Source organism: Opisthocomus hoazin, chromosome 1 (assembly GCF_030867145.1).
Source record: "Opisthocomus hoazin isolate bOpiHoa1 chromosome 1, bOpiHoa1.hap1, whole genome shotgun sequence".
NCBI classification, from domain to species: Eukaryota; Metazoa; Chordata; class Aves; order Opisthocomiformes; family Opisthocomidae; genus Opisthocomus; species Opisthocomus hoazin.
This window is the reverse complement of record NC_134414.1, coordinates 52283145-52304415: the sequence shown is the minus strand read 5'-3', so window position 1 is coordinate 52304415 and position 21271 is coordinate 52283145. Positions and strand designations below refer to the sequence as shown.

Sequence of the window (21271 nt, the reverse complement as noted above, 5' to 3'; positions counted from 1 at the left end):
TATTAAACTTCGGAAGTGGTTGTTTTGCCATGTCATTGATGTGTTGCATCACAGTGGGATTTGAGGAAAAAATACTGTTTCAAATTTTGAAAACTTTATAAGCCATTATATAGGAGATAATGAATTTTTTTCTGTGGTTGCTGTAGATATTCAGAAAATGGGGCTGAAAGGGGTTCAGGTTGAAGTTGCCGATTGAATAATCCAGCTTTTTTTCTTTTAAAGCTTCCAGGAAAAAACAAAGAAACAAAAAAACCCCTTCCTTATCGTTCAGTGGTAATACTTGGTTTCCAACTGTCACAACTGCAAAACCTTCATCTCTTGACAACCAGCCTTTGAATACATTACATGCTGTGGTTTTGAATCAACGGGTGTAAATGTAGAACTGTTTCACAGTCATCTATAATTTTATCCTTCATCTGTGATGTCACTGGAACATTTGGCTGCTGCTTTTTCCATTTTTTTTTTTTTTAAAAAAGAAAAGAAGACTTGCAGTTTTGAACAGAACTTCAAATAAAATTTTCATGGTCACTTCAAGCCCTTTCCTGCATCTGTACCCGCACCTGCACCTGAGTGGTTGCAGTGAACATACCTAAACGTGGGTTCAGAGACATCTTTCAGTTTCATATATATTTTTGAACTTTCTAATAACTTTTTTAAGGTACTGTGTGCTTCAAGGCAACTCTGGGTGCATCAGAGCCCAACCTTTGCTTTTTCTACTGTAGTCTTAACAGAACTACCGTTTGTGCTTTTTGCATTATGGAATTGTGATAAACTTAGATGCTTTTTCTCATTACTGGTTATAGATTTTTGTATTCATTTGTAATTGTACAGCATTTTTTTCGTAGAATCCCTTTTTATCTCATCATCACTACCATATAGTTTTGCATTTTCTATTTTATGTATTTCTAGTTTAGAAAAAAATCTATTGGCTTTGACTTTATGTGGTAATCTAAAAGCTCAGAAACATACTACCACACATTGAAGTTTTATCTTTCCAGGAAGGCTCCTAAGCTTGTGCTTGGTTTGATTTTGAAGGTGGAAATCTAAAGTAGTAAGCAGTATACCTACAAAGTTACAGCTGTGATCTGAATAAGCCACAATTTGGTTATGTTTAAAATTTCACTACAGCTTCTAGTATTCACATTCCCTTAGAGTTTCTAGGAACTTGTTTTCCAGATAGAGGTGCTGTGGCAGACTTCTGCCTTACCTGGAGGCCCGTGCTGGCCAATTCTTAAGTCACTGTGTATTTTTGAAATAGCCTGCTGATGGAAACGTAGAAATAGATTTGTGAGTTTTGTCAGAAAGTTGTTTCCTCAGTCGAGAATGTGAACTGTGGAACTAATAATTTACCATAACAATTTCTTAGATGCAGAAAGAGTTACTAGATACTGAACTGGATTTATACAAGAAGATGCAAGCTGGGGAGGAAGTTACTGAATTAAGACGAAAATATACAGAGCTACAGCTGGAAGTATGTTTGTCTCTTCTTTCGTAGCAATTAACTTTTAATCATATAGTTTCGTATATGTTTTATTAGCTTGAGTATTGTATCGTAAGATATTTTTTTCCAGAATATAATATTAAGTTTCATGTAGATAGAGACATGTAACAATAATATTTAAAAAAATCAGTTTCTGAATTCCACTGAGGTAGAGAAATAGCATTGTCTTTAATTTTGATTGCTAATCTGTTTAAATTCTGTAACTATTTAGATGACATGATATTTTATAGATTCGTGGTAGTAGCACTTCCTTAAGAGCGTGGAGTGGTTTTAAGTTGTTGCCTGTAGGTGGTGGTGTGTTTGATACAGAAGAGTTAAAAATCACTGATCTTTTGTTCTTAAGTGTTAGCATCCTCTTAATGAGATTAACCAAAAGGTTGAAGTGCCAAAAGTAATATTATTACAGCATTGGTTTCAAGAGAAGGCGGACTTGCCAAAAGCAAATACAATGTTTCAAGAATTGTTCAATGTATAGAAACATGCTTTTTCTTAAAGTACTTGCTTTTAAAAAAAATCAGAAAACTCTGCAAGCTTCTTCATATCTGTGTCGTCTTTTAGGAATTCTGAATGCTGTGGGTATTACTCTGTTATATTGCACTGTCTTGCCTATATGACTGTATAATATCTACTTAATTGCATGATAATCTTATCTCTCTTTACTGTTAAGCAGGCTGCTGTGTCGCTTAAATCCCTCTTGTCTTAATGAAGTTTGATCATGTCTTATTTATAATTACATATGAACACAATGCATATACGTATGGCTAAGTTGCATTAAAACCTTTACAACTCAGTTGTTATGCAGCTTTGGTAATTGTGGAAATAGGTTTATTAATAAGCTGAGCCAGTTGAATGGAGATGACATTAAAAGCTTATGTTAATGTATATTCTGATGGTGAAAAATATTTCATAGGTGTACTGAAAGCTTATTTATAAATCATACGTTTTCGAAAATAGGTGAATTGAATGATGTGTAAAATCGCAATTAAAAAGTAGGTGCTCATTCAAGATGAAGTTACACTGTAGTTGAGTCTGTTAATCCTTCTCCATCTCTCGTTGAGTCTGTATTTCGAGTTGGAAAAAAAATTGTAGCTCTTTCAGGAAAATAATTTCTGCTAGTAAAATGAATATTCTGAGGCCTTTAGCAAATACTGCTCAAAGTAGATGGAGAACAACAGGGTTATTAGTAAAACACATCTGTATATTTCAAGGAACAACCAGAAATGTATCCCTTGTATAACCTGCAAGAGCGATATGGTTTTTTTTCCCCTTAGTGTTTGTTTGATTCTTCAGTGTTCTTACAAATTCGTTAGAAAAACTTTTATTCACACATTGACTTTGTGACTTTAACTCCCACAATATTCGTGTTGCTTCTGTGGCTCATAATCTGCTCTTCTGTTTCAAGTGGCCCTCATTTTACTGTAGAAAACCCAGACAGTATACAGCCTGATTTTTGAGTCAGCATAATCTTTAAATTCCTGTATTACTCATTTTACTATTTAAATTTTATTTTTTTTTACAAAAAAACAATCTATAAATACACCCCACCCCCCGCAGGATTCTCTTTACAAAATATAAAAAAGTGAACTGTATAATATTACAAACTTATCTGAATAATGTTATGAATAAAGCCATAACATTGATCTTATGGCTGATATCACTGGTATGCATTAAAATATTGCTATCAGTGCTTGAGTTGTAAACACTGTAGGATATGTTATAAACATTGTTAAGGTGATTTAACATTTGATTCCTACATCAGATCTATATGGGTTTGAAAAGATTTTTTTTTTTCTTGTTATAAATGTTGAAATTACATCCTTGAAAGTGCTTTCATGAAACTTAAAACAACTTTCGTGAATTATTTTTTGAATGGCTGTCAGAGACACTGGCATTGGCCTTCGGCATTGACCTTCTGACTTTTCTTCGAGAGCACATGCCAGTTCTTTAGAAGGGATACATAGGTATAGTGGGAATGGAAATTAGTGAGTACTTAGAGCCATATTTTTAGCAAATACTTTGTCCTTGGCGGTGCTCCTTCGAGCCTCTGTTTCATACCTCACAGCTGTGGCCAAAAGCTATTGTGCTGGATTAATGGTTGGTTATGGTTGGACTCAGTGATCTTGAAGGTCTCCTCCAACCTGAACGATTCTATGATTCTGTGATTAATTCTGGTCAGAATGAAAGTCCTAGTGGACTTTCAGAGACAAATTAGGAGACAAAGAGAGAAATTAAGTAGTTAGTCACCATGTCAAGAAAATCTGTTGATGGAATTTCAAATATTGTACTCCAGTTACTTTGTCCTATGAGGAATTATCCTCACAGCTACAGGCTCTTTTGATGTCTGTTCTTAATACTTGGTTCTTTTTTCCTGTTTCCATCCTATTTTCGATCTGTTAATAATTAACAGTATTCGTTTTTTAATGTTCTTAACATGTTCACCTTTTGTCATTTTAAGACCTGTAAGCTACTCTTTCTGCGGCTTGTCTGGGGATGTGTTTTTAGGTAACATGAGAATATGTTTGTTAATTTTGTCTAAATATTTAGATTATGATTTTTAATACAACCATATGTTATGTATAAACATCTTAGGCTGCCAAACGAGGGATTCTTTCTTCAGTTCGTGGTAGAGGGGTTCATGCAAGAGGTCGGGGTGCATCACGTAGCAGAGGTAGAGGAATACGAGGCCGGGGTAGAGGCAGAGGAGTTCCTGTGCATGCAGTTGTGGATCATCGACCTAGGGCATTAGAAATCTCTGCATTTACAGAAAGTGATAGAGAAGATCTTCTTCCTCATTTTGCGGTATGTGGCAATTTCCCTTCTTCTGTTCTTTGGATGACATTCTTCTGTTGAATGACTTGTTTTCTCTTGGTTCAGTTCATCTGGAAATACCATTTAGGAATGAATCTTTAACATGATATACTTGTTAATGGAAAAAGAGGATGTATCAGAAAAAGGTGAAACAAAGAGAAATTAGACCATTGATTCAACTAGTTATGACTGTAACCCCATAGCATTTACAAGGCTTTTTTTTTCTTGAAAAGAAATTGGGAATATAAAGTAATGCCTTATAATGTTTATTTGTTCAGGTTACGTGTAAAATTGTTACAAATTTTTAGGCATAGAAAGGTAAAATAACTGAAGGTATGGTGAGAGCAAAGACTGATGCAGTGCAAAACTTCCAATACTTGCAGTCTGTTTATTGAATTGTCTTAACAAGCACTTAATGTAAACTTTAACTGAAAATTTTCAGTGCTTTTGCCCAATTTTCTGAATTTAAGAATCAAGATGAGAATGGTGCGATTATATGCAGATCTTGGCAGGGCAGCCAGAGGTTTTTGACTGTTCATCTCTGTAAGCTTGAAGTCAGAGCTTTTTCTATAGTAGTTGTTTCTCTGGTTTTAGTCTAAAATATGATAAATTGACATAATTTTATGCAAATTTTTATGTGCAAATAGAATAAAGTAAAAAACCAGCAGAAATATATATATATTAAAAAAAAAACCACACCAAAAAAAAGTGCCACTATTATACTAGGGTTTTTAAGGTGTTATGTTTCCAGGAGCTGTATATATACACATACATAAATGTATGGATATATTTTGTTCCCCTTAAGTACACCGCATTGTACCAATATGGGGGAACAAAAAGGGAACCAATGTAACCCATTAAGGGAACAAAACTACTTTCTATAGAGATGAATGACAGACTGAACATTTATACATACCTGTATATATATATGTGTGTGTGTGCATTTAAGCAGAACAAAAGGATTTTCTACAGAGACAGATGATCGACTGAACATTTGAGCAATGACTTCACAAATTTTTGGTGTAAAATTAAGAACAAAAAACTTCAAAATGAAGCAGTACAATCCATTTGGTCAACCATAGGACATTTCTGAGTCCAGTTGCAACGATGAGTATAAGAAAAGTCTTAATCTACAGAATGATATTGTGATTTAGTCTACCTTAGGAATATTGCTAAAGTAAATTTTGCTGATCACCTTTCATATTTTTTTGTTTTATTATGTACTTCTCTTACTGACTGCAAAGAATGTCAAAATGAAGACAGAATCTGCCACTGTTAAAAACTTGCTGTGTGGTGTCAGTTTATGGTCATGAATTTGCTCAGAACTTAATATTTTCTTATAATTTGGTTTTATTGCAGGGGGAATTAAACTTACTATCTTTAACAAACTAAAATACTAACAAAAAAACTTAGTAGCATCAACAAGTATAATTCTATTTGTAGTGTTAGTAGTATAACACTGAGGAAAAAAGTTAATTATTTCATTTTGTGGGTTGTGCATTTGCTGTTTTTAAACTTGCTCCAAATTCCGTGGAAGTGCACTGAGCTGTGTTTCTGTGATACAACATCACAACTCTGTGCACATCAGCAGTGCACTACACCTGTGCAGATATGTTGGGCATTGCAGCTTACAGTGATGGTAGCATTAACGGTAGCAATACCATAAAGACCATTACAGGAATAGATGGGTCAGGTTCTTAAGATGCTGAAATGAAATTTAGTTCCGAAATTTTTTCTACTGTCCCTGTGTCTAATAAATCTTTTTGTGGAAGAGTTTCGTAATAGACTAATGGAATCATCTCAAGATCCCTTCTTTCTGATCAAGAGAGAAATATTGAAGCAGAAGAAGCTCTTTTTCTGTCATAATTTTACTTCATATCTGTATGTTTACAGTCAAGAAATCCAGAAATTACAGCCCTTTTGTGCTTTAGAAATGCAAGTAAAAGTAACTGTATTCCTTTCAAAGACAAGTACTCTGATTGCCGTTAAGGCTGTGAAAGGTACACTGTTCTAATTTTGCAAGATTTTTGAGTGCATTTGATTTAGGACAGCATTTTTAGAGGTGGAGAACTATTTCACTAAGCTTTTTTTCTATTATTTATTAAAAGCAATATGGTGAAATTGAAGATTGCCAGATAGATGACTCTTCTCTCCATGCAGTGATTACCTTTAAGACAAGAGCAGAAGCTGAAGCTGTGAGTATTTGTTGAAAACACTCTGCAACATTCAGCTGCTTTCTAGTTACATTATATTTCTATATTTGGTTAAATTTAATACTGCTAATTATTTAAAAGCATTTTAAAAGAAGTGTGACACGAAAGTTTAATTCTAGATTAAACAAATCTGTCAGAACAGCATATTACTGAAATCCTTAGGAAATGAAGATGTTTATAGCAAACTCAGATACAGGATATAAAAGAGAAATTGAGATAAACACCTGGGAATTGATAGTTGGATGTCTTGATTTATGTTTATTTAGTTGCCAGTTGTTTTCACATGAAGACTTCCTACCCTTACAGTCCACCTGAAATTTCACTGACATTCCACAGAGTGAGCCTCTGATGTGGTGGGGTCCTTGTTTGTTTGTGGGTGGTTTTTTTTTTTTTTTTAGCATATTTCTTAGAAATTTAGAGAATTACAGAAGTAACTTTTAGAGACTAAAATCTGGAGTTGAGTTATGTTGTGATTCAGCATCCTTACATATGGATCGTTGGGACTTTATATGTTTAGCTTAGCGGGACTCCTGCCTCATTCAGTCAGTGGTGTAGGCGGTATGTGAACCTGCACAAAGTAATGACCATAGTTGTTCTGCAAATGATTTTGTTTTCTTTAAAATCCTTGCATCACTGTTGGAAATGAATATCCTGAAAATAATAGGGACTCCAGAAAGAATGGTTTCATATTGACGGTATGGTTGTATGGAAAGATGTAAATTTTTTATTTGTATTTTGCACAAAGTTGCTATTTTTGCACGTGGTTAATCTTGTGGAGCTTACTTCAACACAGTTTTCATACCTGGCCAGACTCTTCTCATTTTGTGTGCTTTATCTTGAGACACCAAAGACATGAGTGACAAAATAATGATATTTACAGTGCAAATTAAGCCAATGACAATAGTTTTGAACACTTACAGTGTCATTATGGTTACATATTCTGCGAAACGATTTGATGCATGTGCCAGAGATGTTTTAGAGAAACATAAATTTTGTTTGTGAAACTCTTAAATATAGCAATGAGGAGCACTAACTGTGCAGAGATTGTAATTATTCTGTAAAAAAGGAAGTGTAATTAATGGTACATAGTGTGTACTGACTGATGGGGAAAAACAGTACCATATTGAAGGAACACAGTTCACCAACGAACAAAAGTTCTGTGGAGAATTAGAAATACCTACTTGCAGATAAAACCTGTCATAATTAGTATACTCACAAGTGGGCTGAATTAAGATTGGAATTTTAGGTTTGGTGCTTCCTGACATTGGGTAGTTTTTGCGGCTTCATATTCTTTGCCGTTGTCATTTATGTGAGAAATATTCTGAGTATTGAGAGGAACTTCTGCTTCCCTGAAAATAAAAATGGGTCACCTAGAACAATAATCTGTTTTTTATGGACTGTCCAGATAAAGTCTTTACTTCTCCCAGGTGGAGTATGAGTCACAAGGATCTTGACAGTATCTTACTACAGATACTTGTTTATCAGCAAAATAAAGTTTTTACTGTTACAGCTTGTTTTGCCTAAAAATTGGCATGGAGAATCATTTCAGCCTTGGCTAAATTTCTGTACCCAAAAAGCAGGTAGTGGTAGTATTTTGGGACCAAACACAGAAGTGTAGAGATAGGAAGCACCTGGAAAAAAAGGCAGTGCAGAGAATGGAGAAAAATGTGGGCAGGGGCAGAAGGAAGGTATGTTTGGTGGAAAGGTTGAAGTCGACATTATGTACTCCCCCCGGCCCCCCCCCCCTTTTTTTTTTTTGTTCTATTTATGATTTATTTCACTGCATTTGAAGAGCAGGATGTTTTTCCTCAATCACTCTTGAATAGAATAGATGGAGTTTTCAACGTGAGGTTTGGAATACGCTTTGGAAAGTGAGGATATTTTAGTTGAGTCAGAATTCATGATCAATGTGTGAGATGTCCACATTCTAGTTAGTGTTAAAACTTTTAATTGTCAAATGACTTTGTGTCTAATTGAGCCTTGATTTTTAAATTAAAAGTTTATTAAAACTGTGTTTGATCAAATATAGTAAAATGTGTATTTTCCTTAAGATATTTTTATATATTTCCACTGGTATTTCTGTTTGCCACCAAAGCAGACTTTAAGACTGGCAATTGGAAAAGCTGTAGAAGGTAATCAGTAAAAACCTCTGTTGAGGCCAATTGCGATGTAAATGCAGCTAATATTTTACCTTCTGAAATGAAAATAGGCCTAAGCTTTATGACCGTATGTGTTCTAGCCTGGAAGGAAGAGGAGGATTCCCTATTGTAAAATGTTGCATTTTTATGTAGTAGTAATTTCTTCCAAAGATTACAAGTTGTTTCTGGACCTAAATGTCACGGATAAGTACTTTTAAAAATTCTAGTTGTGTGACATTGTGATGAGACCATGAACCAAAAGCTCCTGAGCTGCATTTTAATAAGCATAGAATCTTTTAAATTTATCATAAATTTATATGTACAGATTTAAAATTTATACCTGGGGACTTTAATATCACACAATTCATGTTCAGATGTCATTGAACATGTAATTGTTTCTACATTTCACATTATGCTGTGCTTTCAGATTGTACTATAAATCTTTTGTGACCATGACGGTTATTTCGGAATGTTGCTAACGCTGATTTATGCTCATTCATGTTACTTTAATTTGAACATACTATTTCCAAAGCAGCCACTTAATGCAGCTGGTACTTAGAAAGGCATGAATATCCCATAAGTTAAAAAATTTTACATTTCAATTACAACAGCTTTACAGGAAGTGGAACGTTTTCCAGTAGATTAAGTTGTAATCACAAAGGGACTTTTTTAGTTGTTTGAGGGTTTTTTTTTTAAAATATATTGAATTATTTGTATGTGGAATGTCTTGCTTCTTCCAGTAAGCTATACGTTAACAGTTTTGTGTCCATCTTTGAAAGGTGAAGAACCCATGAAGATAATGCTGAAAACCAGGAAGGTGTTGGTTCAGCATGTTACCCACATCACCAAATGCTTTATGGTTTTCAAAGCTTATTTTGTTCTGAATATATTTTGATCACTTTCCTGAAAGGATGTGTGAATTCCATGTGCAGTGAATGATGTTGTTGTGTTTTAACCTGTTAACAGTAGTTCAGTATGAACATATTACAACTTAGATTTTCTTTTAAAAAAGCAGACTGTTGGTTTCTTTCTGGCATTTAAGTATTACTGAAGTTAGTTTTTCCTGACAAAGAAATATATAACTAAAACATTTAAACTTGTTGTAGGCTGCAATTCATGGATCTCGTTTTAAAGGACAGGAGTTGAAGTTGGCATGGAACAAGCCTGTTGCTAGTATGTCAGCTGTTGAAACAGAAGAAGCTGAACCTGATGAAGAAGAAGTAAGCTTGCTTTTTCTTTTTTTTTCTTTCATTTTTGATTTTTAAGTTGAAATAGTGTAGCTTTTTCAGAAGAAAATGATATTCTGATTCATACTTCTATTTTTGAATCTACCTCATGTTTTGATATCAGAAAGTGGATTTATCTATAAATACATTTCTTGTGTTCTGAGCTGTTGAAAGTCCAGATCCTTTTCCTTGCAGAAATGTTTCATTTCTTATACAACAGAAAACTTGGAGGATTTATCTAGAAAATGGAAGGGATGGGTTTGAGCTTGCGTAAGAGAGATTGAGGATTTTGTCCAAACCATGGGGTTTTCTACCATCTACTTTAGCCACTAATTTCTTGGAGGATCAAATTTCAGAATCTATTTTTCCTTCATAGAAAGAGGTGGCTTGGAGGATACAGATGAAGGAATCATTGAGAGCATTTACTAACTTCATTTAGACATCTGAAGTACCCCTGCTGAGTGTTAGTCATCATCATGATGCATGAAAGATACTAAAGCCTTGTCCAAATAACCTGAACTGGTTAATGTAGGAATAGTGGGGCAACATTTCTGGATGCGTTTAACTCATTACACTGAAAATACTGATGTTTGTGCATGCTGAAAAATAAAAGCCATTTGGGGAGGAAGTCACGCAATCTTTTTTCTAATTCATTCACTGTCAGTTAACCTGTATATACATAATTGCCACAGAATAGCTGAAGTAGAAGTACACCTTGACTTATTTGGTGACAGGATTTTGTCTGTATCTTTTTCCTATGATACCAGTGAATTAGTATTCCTAGCCTTCTCCAGGTTTCTTTGCATGAGGGGTTTCTATTCAATAATCCTTGGGAAACTTTGCATTCAAATGCCTTTCATTCCTTTTCTGAGCTTTGTATTGCTTCTAGCATTTGGTTAAGTTAGTATTTGAAGTGTAAGATTATGATCCCCAGGTCCCAGGTGGATGAGTTCAAGAACTTCATGTTCAAGCACTGAAGTTCAACCAATTGCATAAAAGATACTGTACATAGTAACATTCAGTGGTCTGAATTTCAGTCATACGTTCTTTATACATGCAAAATATCTGGAGTTTCTCCATGCCTCCAGTTCATCATGCTGCTTATTTTACTTCATTGTATAGCAGCTATTGTAAACACGTGAAAAAGTTTTCCTTCCTTTTGCCATGTATAAACTATGATTTTAGTTCAGCCAAGGAATACTGTGCTACAAAGGGATGGCTGGCTGAAAACTTGAGTGAAACTAAGTACCTTGAAGTTTTTAGAAAAAAAGAAAAAAGGCAGCTAGATCTTTTCAGCAGAGTGGCATTCTTCATAATGAAACAGGGCTCCTAGTCCATTTTTGAAAATATGAGGTAGGTCTTTTGGACTTGGATGCTATAGAAAATCTCTGGTGAGTAGCCACTTCATTACAAAAGCACCTAATCTTCCTAGATACCTTACATTTTACACCTGGGTGCCTAACAAAAGAGTTGGCTCTGAGTCAACAACAGATGCCTAGGAAGAGTCTTAAGACGTGTAAGAAAAGATAAGCATTTAATCATCAGTGGTTTGCAGTTTAGGGACCTGTTGAGTCAGACATGTGGTGTCTTTGTAGTTGGAAGCCCTTGATAGGTGTTTATTTTATGAATTTGTCTTGTTTCTTTGGAATCTGTATAGCGTCCATAATGTCCTGCAAGAGGGAATGCTACTACTATTCCACTACGTCTACCAAGAATAAGTATCTTTATACGGGACCTGCCACCTGCATGTTTAACGTTCATGTTCTCCTGCTCTTACATCAAAAAGAAAACCATCATTCTCTGTTCGCTTTCTCTGAGACACTCAATATATATGGACTCCTGTTGTACTTCTCCTCAGTTACTTTCTGTCCAGGCCAGAGAGTCCCTATAGTTGTTGCACTATACGGAAGTTGTTCCAGGCTTTTTGATCATCCCTATTGCCACCTAGCCCTGCGCACCTTAAGAGTTCTGCATTGTGCACTGCTGAGGACTGCTGCTTTTTGACAGCACTGTTGTGTTTTAGCCTGCCGGGTATGTAGACATCAGGGGAAGAGGCTAAGTCCTCAGAAAGCTTCTGTGTTTTAGTCTGGCTTAGCGTACCCAAGTACGCACTGACAGACAGGGCAGCTGTTGACAGATCTGCTTTTTAAAATGAACTTTCTGTAGGCAAAAGTAATGAAGATAGTAGTTTCTCCCTCTTGTAAAACAGCTTACTGGACAGAGAGAAGTCTTAGTTCTAGGCTTTCTTCAGTCTGGAGCCTCACATCTCTCCAGGAGGCTCCTTAACTTCATAAATCAACCTTGATGCCTCCTGTTGAATTTGGCAATTCTGTAACAAAAACTGCAGTTACTGGGACAAGAAGAATAAGCAAGGAAGACTGTAACTGTTATCTAACAGCTGGGAGACATAGTGGGGGAAGGACATCCTTGTGTTTTAGCCCTTTCTTTAGCTAGTGCAGAAATTGCTGTGATAGGTACAATCGTCAAAAAAGTTCTGAGACGGGATAGTTTATATATACAACTCTGTGTGTATATGTAGACAAAAATTTAAACAACTCTCTGTTTGTCTTTCTTTTTTGAACTTTGCCTCTCTGAAGCCTGTAACTGTGGACCTGAAATGTTCAGGGTTTTGTGAAGTCTGTCGAGTTACTATGTGGTTACTGAAAGCGATTGAAAATGCATTAATATATTTTGTCTAAATTTCTGTAAATACCTGCCTTCCCGCCCCAATCTTTTAAATCTTTGTATCGGTTTTAATCTCGATTAAGCTAGCGTTAGTTGTCAGTTGTAGCATCTTAAGTTTCATGGGAAATTGCAGTGTGGGCATGAATGATACGCTGAAGAATCAGAGGAGCTATTGAAGTATGAGGTGCATAAGTCCTGGTCATTTTGAAGTCCACAAAAAAAGAAAAAAAACATGTTTCATTTGCTATTTATTGATATATGTATATAATACGTATACATACAGTATACTTTTTGAAAGTATAACCGTCTACCTGTTAAAAAATATATTTGTTCTTTATTAAATCACAGGTATCAGAGATTTGTATTTTGCTTTTCGATCTTTGAGCATTTTCAGACTTAACAGTATCGCATTTTTCTCTTGAAGTTTCAGGAAGAATCTTTGGTGGATGACTCGCTGCTTCAAGATGATGATGAAGAGGAGGAAGAAAATGAATCTCGTTCGTGGAGAAGATGATTCAACTGATCAATGACAATGCTAGAACTGCACCTGTGTTGCATTAGTATTACCTAATGTACTTCTGCATCTTTGTATTGAAAGGGGTTTTGTGATGAAGTTGGATTCAGATATAGACTAAAAAGCAGCTGGTCAGTTACACGTTTTGAGAGATTGATGTTTGAGTTACATTTCAGTAAATGATTGCTAAAGACATCATACTAGGAACATATGCAATGTTTTTATTACATAGTTCTACAGAAAGTTACAGAATTCTTTGGGTTCTTTGTAATTTACTGAATTGGTCAAACACAAACGACCAAAAGTTGTTATAACATAGATGATTTTTGTTCTATTCCAGATACGGAATGAAAATTTGCATTTAAAATCTTTGTGAATGTTTTCAGAAATGAATAGATAACAGTACTAAACCGAAGTCTCTAAAGTTATGTATTCATAATATTGCATAGTAGTATGCTTAGGCTTTACTATGTACTAGCCTTTTGTTGGATTTGTGTACGTATTTTACCTATGGGTTTTAATGATAAAGTGTATGACTGCTTTGCATATAAGTCCTTACGACTTTAAGATGTTAAAAAATAAAGAAATGGAATGGTCTTCAAAAAAAAAAAAAAAGAAAAGAAAAAAAAAGCAATAACCAAAAAAGCTGAGGCAATGGTCCTTCACAGTGAAAAAAAAAAAAAAAAGAAAAAAAAGAGAAAAGAAAAAAGACCATTCCAAATGGCAACCCCACCCCCATATTCACAAAAGGAGCTGTAATCACTACCACTTATACTACAATAGTATTGAATATTTAAAAAATCTTAATGAAGTTGCATTTACGTGAACACACAGGTGTAATCTGTTGCATAAAACCTTTTGAATGTCTTCTGAATGTTAAACTAGTTTAAGTCAAACGGTACCTAGAAAATATTCCAACAATAAGGAATTTATTCTGTATCCCTTCACTGTGCAACTGTAGAAGAAAATTTGATCCCACAGAAATATATGAGTAGTGAAATGTAATTTAGAAAAATACATGAGGTGAAGTGGAATATTTGGTAGGTATTATTGTAAAAACTTTTGACTATGCACACTAATGGATCTTTTTTATTCCTGTGTTTCTATGATTACATTTTTGCATTTCAGAAGTAATACTCAGCAGATACCAAGTTCACACTATAGTGTATATTCATCGTTTAAAAAGGTACATAAATGAAACGTTAGTAGAATTTCCACTCCACAGAATTACTTAATTGGCTCTTTCTAATGGAGCATTCTGTTATGTAAGGTCTAAAGTTGTTCCCCTTCTTAGGAAGGGGAGCTGCCTAGTCTTTTGCAGTAAAGGACCTCTCTGACCAGAAAGACTTGTTTTTATTTCTATTTAGTGGCACTCTGCTGGTCTGTTTTCAAAAGAAAATCAATTTATTAAGTATTAGAGTTGTGAAGTTTTTCTGGCTTTTCTTTTTTACTCCATCAACTCATTAATAAGTGCAGCATAAAACCACTATCTCCTATATCAGATAGATGCAGGGGATATTACTTAGTATATTTTCTTTAGTCTGTGCTTTTGTCAGGGGGACGATGACGACAGGAGGTGGGGGAGAACTGCTATAAGTCATGTCCTTGCCTTTCTTTTTAAATTCCAAAATAGGAATGGGGGAAAGTAGTTGTATCCCAGAGAGAGGAGCTCCAGCTGTAGTATTTTTGTTCTGTGTTTCTCAGCTATTTGAGGGTTTTTTGACCTGGATCCTGTTTTGGGGTTTTTTGTTGTTTGTCTTCATTTTTTTTTTTTTTTCTATGTCCCTGCGTGTATGCATATCTTGTTGCAAAAATACGCACTTAAATTTTTTGTGTAGTCTTAGTTTCACATTGAAATTTCACAATTGACTGCCATGCTTGTTACAGTAAGTTTAAATCTTGCCCTAAGGAATTCTATTTGGGAAATTGATTTCCTTTTACACTGAATTTCAGGCAAAATAAAATATTTTAAAAACCTTTTTATCCAGTGCTCTGAATGAGCTGTTTCTAGTTCACTTAATTAAATACAAGCTTTCCTACTTTTCTATTTTAATAATTCAGTACATCTGAAGCGTCATGGATTGGCAGTCTAGGAGGTGGAATTTTTTTGTGTGTTGTCTTACAGAACAGGTACAGCACAAGGAAGGACTGTGGATGCTGCCTTGAGGTGGTTGTGTGACATATTTTGTCTGGTGCTCAGTCCTGCCTCTTCACTGCAGTCAACCAACACAAGATGATGACAACTACTAGTGTGTTCTTTACGTGGATGATTGTTAGGAATCATCTGAAATTGCTGTATCATGTAGTTTCGAAATTGCTATTGCGAGTTTGCCTGCTTGTTTTGAATTCAGCCTGGTAATGCATCCATGCAAGTTTCACTTCTTGGTAATTGTTTGCACCATGGTCTACCTGTAGGGGGAAGAAATCTTTTAAAATTCTTTTTACCACCTTTCTCCCCCAAACTTCTGTCAATGAAAGGTGTTGGGGAAAATTCTTACTGGCATCTGGTTTGTCCCCTGCTGTTACCTTGTGACACTCTGAACTATTGAAAACCACCTGGGTCAGAATGGCTTGGTTCACTCTCGCTTTAAGAAGCAAACCCAAATGTTTGTTTCAGTTGAAACTAATCTATGATTGTGTGCCATTTAGTGTAAGAGAACAGCCCCCCGGTTGCAGTCAAAATGGATTCTACACTTAGTTCTGTCATTGTCAAATGACTTTCTCTATTTCATTTCTTTTTGTCTTGCCCTGTCCTTGTATTCCTTGTCTAGCTCTGTTCTCCCGTTTTTTGCTACTACCTTAGCCAACTCTTGTCAGTTCAGTCAGATCCTTATTAGGATCACCTTCGATGAAATCTGTTGTCACCTGGAGCAGCATCCTTCCTTGTCTGAATCAACAAACCAAGCATCCTGCTGACTTTCGTTCCCTTCTTTACTTAGTTCATCCTTCTGAACTCATTCCCAAGTGTGCCTCCACTGTGATTAGCTAAATCATTGTATTTTTTTTAACAGTTCTGCAAATGGATTTTCCTAGTCTGAAACACCGAGAGCGGGATTGCCTTGGTTTTCCCCAGACAGCTTGTCAAAGTTTATGTCAAAAAAGGTAAACATTTATTTTCTTCCGGCTAGATGCTAAGGGGCTTGAATAAGACACGATCTGACATGCAGTTCAATGACAACATTGTAGTAAATGACATTTGGTTGAACTACAAAAAATTATAAGTAATGGGAGTCGGTAATTCAGACTATTATTACAGTCTACAAAACTGTGAAGTAACAAGAATACCTCTTCAAAGCCTTACTTAAGGCCAGTGCTAATTGTATTTTTTCTTCTCTTAAAATTTACTTAAACAGAAAACCCATAGGAAAAATACAAGTTATTTATTAGTGAAACACAAACATACAGGACTTATTTTACAACTAAGTCTAAGCAGGTCTGTTTCTTAGAAAAAGCACCCGTTGAAAAGTATTCGTATAACTTCAGACACTTAAAATAGGTTTCTGTTCTAAACCATACTCTAAAAAGCAGTCTCTGTTCCTTGACTAGAAAAGGAGTAAAAAAAATATTATCCAGGTAACTTCGGTATCTGAGAACAGTGTAGCATGATTGTACCTAATTTAAAACATCTGATTTTGTTGTTGACCATCTACTCTGAAGAGGTCCCCAAGCCATCTAAGCTTACTATTCTTGACGGCCCTTGGGTAACTTTTAATAACTGTACATTTATTTGAGGATTTTTTTAAGTGGGATGGATAATTTGTAATTGTCAATTATTTCATTAACATAAAAGAGCACAAAAATATGCACAAGGATTTGGTTTTGACTCAAGGAGATGATTTTAGATATCCCCCCCTATTTTGTTAACTAATCCCTGAACTAGTAGGTCTCACCAAAAATAGGTGGGGATGGGATATTTTTTTTTTTTTTTGTCTTCCACCAGTCATACACTTCTATTGTACCAATACACAAAATAGTGTAGAGGCATAGACCTTCAATGAAATGCCTCATTTACTCTAGTTCAACATTGTTTTAATGTTCCAACTAAAGAAAATATAATTAGATTTAATCCTATGTCACTTACCTTTTATTACAATTAGCAAATTAAGTTACAATTTACAAGATTAGAATAAATAGCAGAAATTTGAGGGGTTTGTGGGGAAAAAAAGTAATAAAGTGTGAAAATGTGAACAATTTTTATTGTTCTTTGTCATCCTATTCCGAGTGGAGCTGGTTTTTACTGTACTAATGTTATAGCACTTGATATCTTTCAAATGAACCTGTTAAGTCAAAGTAGAAGTTCTTGATCAAGATTAAAAAAAAAATAAATCCTTTTTAGTTGAGCCAATACAGCTGTAAACTGATCCTTGGTGAAAATGAACTCTTAGTTTTCGTGGACTCATGTAGACCTGTATAAATGCACTAGTGTGCTTGTACCACAGTTGCAAAAATACAGTAGTTTTGTAGAATAATTATTTTCATTTTTTAATATGTCTCTGCATGTTGTATTCTGAACTGTGTTTTAATTCTGTAGACATCAAAAATATTTGCAACAAAAACAGACTTCAGTGATTTCAGCCTTTTATTTGAATTCTCTTTAGATCTAATTGCGACACTGATGAGAGGGATTTCAAGAACATACTACATAATGACCCATTAGGAAAATAAGAGAAATTTCTGATTTGTAGAAACCTTCGATATTTGTTAGTGATAAAGTTTATCTGAATGTTGGTACTTTGTCCTTGAGAGTGGAGATTAATTTTTCTTTTTTTCTTACAGTAAGGTTGTAATCCTGGGACCAGTTGATGTCTTTGAAAATCATCTCATCTGACCCTGTGGTATTTTATAATAATTTTCATGTTGCAATTTGAATTCTTGAATTCCAAGATCCTTCCTGCTTTGTTAGCACCACAGACTAACTCAGTTTCTCACCTTTCTCTGGCAAAGACTGGAATACCATATTCAGCAAATCTGTCTGTGCTAGTTGAGAAGCTCGATTTTAGTATTTCCCCGTCAGCCACTGGGAGAAAAAAATTCTGAGGCATGTGCTCTTCAGAATTCATTTTTCTGGTAAACATCTGCAGTAGACTTTTTTTTTTCATTTGGACCTTTTGGATGCAGAGAGGGTAAAATTGTCTTTTTCTTTTTTACGCTATTTTAACCTCTTGTGTTGCAGTTTCACATGGATTTTTTTGATAGTAATTTGATGGTTAAATATTTTCTTTAAAAAATCAGATCTTTTTGTATCGTCTAGCATATACTCTTCTTTAAGAGGGGATGGGGGAGGGGGAGCAAACTGGTGGTTACAGTTCCTCCTGACAAGCTATGGAGATTATTTAAAATCAGAAATACTATTTACAGGCCTCAGAATTTGAACAGTGTAGGTGACCATTTCCCAGTTGCTAAAGAATGAGTGCTGCTTCTTAGGCTTAGTGTTCTTTTAAGTGCAAAGGAAAAAAGAAACACTAACTTCTCAAAAATGTTTTCCTAATGATCTGCAGCTAGACAGAAAAATTTCTCAGCTCTAAGGCATACTAACTCTTCTCTCTATACAATAATTTGCTCTCTAGGGAATGAGGAAAATTTCTTTGTTTTTAAAGGTCATAATTTATTCTTCAAGTTGCGTGGAATTTTATGCAATAAAGAAGTTTGAGCCAAAATGTTTCGTCCTTCTAGAGAAAACAAAGACTTCACAAAAAAGTGTGTTGTTCTATGCATGTAAAAACCTATATCCTTTTGCCAAAATCATGGGCATGTTGCTAATGCGTGTACAGTGTAGGTGAGATCCACAGAAGCACAGAAATGCCTTTAGGGTACAAGAACTCTCATTTTACAGAGCTTCCCAACTCTGCAGGACTCTGCTGCATCAAAGCTGAGAGAATTGTCCTTTCCATTAAAGTGCCTTGTTTTTAACATGAAGATATTCTTCCTCACATTTGCAAACTTTCCTTCACTTAAAAAAAAAAAAAAAAAAAAAAAAAAAAAAAAGCATTTCTGATTTTGTGGATTTTTTTTTCCTTTGAGGTAGAGCCCTGTATTTTCTCTTTCGAATGCTAGAGGGCACTATGGCTACACAAGTGAACCACAGTGACTGGAAGCAGTTTGCTTCCATTTCAACACTTCTGTGATATTTTTCCTGTTTCAGTTCTCATACTAATATTTGCATTTCTTACAGGAACCTGTATACATCTCTACCATGTCAGCAGAAATTTTGTTTGTGTGAACTGAAAGAAAGTATGTCTCTTTGGATTTAGGTACCAATGATAAAACGTGACTCCGGATGTGTAATCTGAATAAAACAGGAGAACATTTCTGTGTTTCAAGAGGCATATATCCATCTCCTTTTCTGCTCTGGGAGTTGGATTAGTTTTTGATAGGTTACAGTTGAAGTTACAGAGAACTTCAGGTAACTACATTGCATTGTCAAAGCTTTTTATAAAAATTAATCTTTTAAGCATGTGTTTATGCTCTGGAATAGGAGATACGCAGTGAATGGAAAGCTGATGGAAAGGGGGGGGCGCAGAAAAGGCAGATGATACTACATTTTTGTATAAACAACAAAAGAAATTGCCAGCCTACATGGTGCGAAGAAATTTCTCCACTGTAGCCATCTTTGCTTCATGGCAGGCTTACATTAAATATGTCAAAGAATTACTACTGCATCTTCACCAACTGGTGCAGTGTAACTACACAAAACAAGTTTTCAGCCTGGGTGTGGAACACTTGCTAATCCTCCTAGGTCCAATGTACTGCGTGTCACTCTCTTGCCCCAGTGCATCGGGAAGCTGCTGGTAGCCTGTGAGTCTCTACACTTGGAGCTCTGAATGTGCAACATCCGTGCACGCAACAACGCACAGGAGGCACACGTGACTCGTTCTGTGTTATCTTCTTTTTCCTCTCGGTCATTAGCGCAATATCAGAAAGTGCTGAGTCATCACAAATTCTGTTCCGCTCCCTCTAACTCACAAAGTTGGCTGTGTGGAGATTATTATACGCTCTTCTGTTTTCTTGCAAGATGGCAGCTGGATTGTCACCTGTGGATACACATTGTAAAGTGCTGGAAAGCTTCCAAGAAGCCAGTATCTTTGAGTTTACTTAAAGATGGAAACCTTGCTTACCAGAAGTGATTGTGAGAAGAGAAATTAACGTTGAAAAAATTCTTGTTTTTTTATAATCACAGTTATCTGCTTGCATTCAGATCTGATAGATGATTAATATTTACCCACTGGTGCCCTCAGAGAGATATTATGTAATGTTTAAGATGATATATTCCCCTTATTTGTAAGGTGATATATCCCCCATGTTCTATTTCTACCAGTTTGGTAGCAAATAAAATTGACATATTATCTTCATATGTATTTTGATACAATTTTTAATGCCATTTTTCCATCTACGTTTTCCATGCTAATGTTTTATCTTAGAAAACAGAGAAGAGTGATAGGGTACTATTTATTTATTTGCAAGGTTCTACAATCTTAACCTTTCTCATTGCTGCTGTTTTCAAAACTCCCCCATTGTCTGTACCATCCTTCATGTATAAGACAAAGTTGTGTAAGGTTAAGTAGAACTGCAAGTTTTATCAAGAACACAAAAAGAGAAATACCTAGTAAGCAGCAAGTGAGCAGGTTTAGAAAACTTTGCTGCAGTGTAGAATTGTGCAGTACAGATGTTCACAAAGGTGGACTTCCTATAGCTGAGTAATTAAAATCTTGACTGGCTTTCAAAGAAATTCTTGCAGTGAAGGGAAATGTTATCTGCTCATACCTGAAAATTTTGCTTCCATGCCTTATTTCAGTGACTGAATGGGCCTGGATATGGAACCATAACTGCTTAGAAACTTTTGAAATGGGTTAATCTTTCTACTGAGAGAATAGAAAACTTCTGTTGCTGCTCTATCCAGGAGTACTCATTCAGTATCTTTAAAAACAAAAACAAAAAAAAAACCAACTGTCTACTTTTAAAATACAAAGTCAATAATTGGTGAATATTTGTTTCCAGTATTCAGGGATCTGAATACTGGGAGTCCTACAAGCTACTGCTGTTGGGTATTTTGTCTGTGGTAAAATTTGGTCAGTTAGTTTGCAAAACTTCCTATTGGGATCAGAAAAAGGCATTTTCTGGTTTGAGGGTCTGGATTTCTTTGCTCCCAGAAGCAACATCCTGTACATTGTGTAAGTGTTCTTGTTATG

The 21271-nt window shown here is 35.2% G+C and overlaps 1 protein-coding gene and 1 long non-coding RNA gene across 4 annotated transcripts in view; both read left to right on the top strand.

The window, feature by feature from the left end:
- The window catches only part of RBM26 (RNA binding motif protein 26), a 57573-nt gene extending 43158 nt beyond the window's left edge, over positions 1–14415 (top strand). For all 3 annotated transcript variants that reach the window (XM_075423474.1, XM_075423484.1, XM_075423465.1), the window contains 5 exons: positions 1367–1471; positions 4091–4300; positions 6418–6504; positions 9767–9880; positions 12996–14415. In XM_075423474.1, the coding sequence (XP_075279589.1) occupies positions 1367–1471; positions 4091–4300; positions 6418–6504; positions 9767–9880; positions 12996–13085 (606 nt within the window). In that variant the 3' untranslated portion in view covers positions 13086–14415. The remainder of the gene's footprint in view (positions 1–1366; positions 1472–4090; positions 4301–6417; positions 6505–9766; positions 9881–12995) is intronic.
- A 464-nt stretch (positions 14416–14879) lies between these two features.
- On the top strand, positions 14880–19308 carry LOC142361642 (uncharacterized). Its single transcript, XR_012764282.1, has 3 exons — positions 14880–16187; positions 17862–17920; positions 19258–19308. It is a non-coding gene; the product is annotated as an uncharacterized LOC142361642 (long non-coding RNA).
- The last annotated feature ends 1963 nt before the right edge of the window (positions 19309–21271 follow it).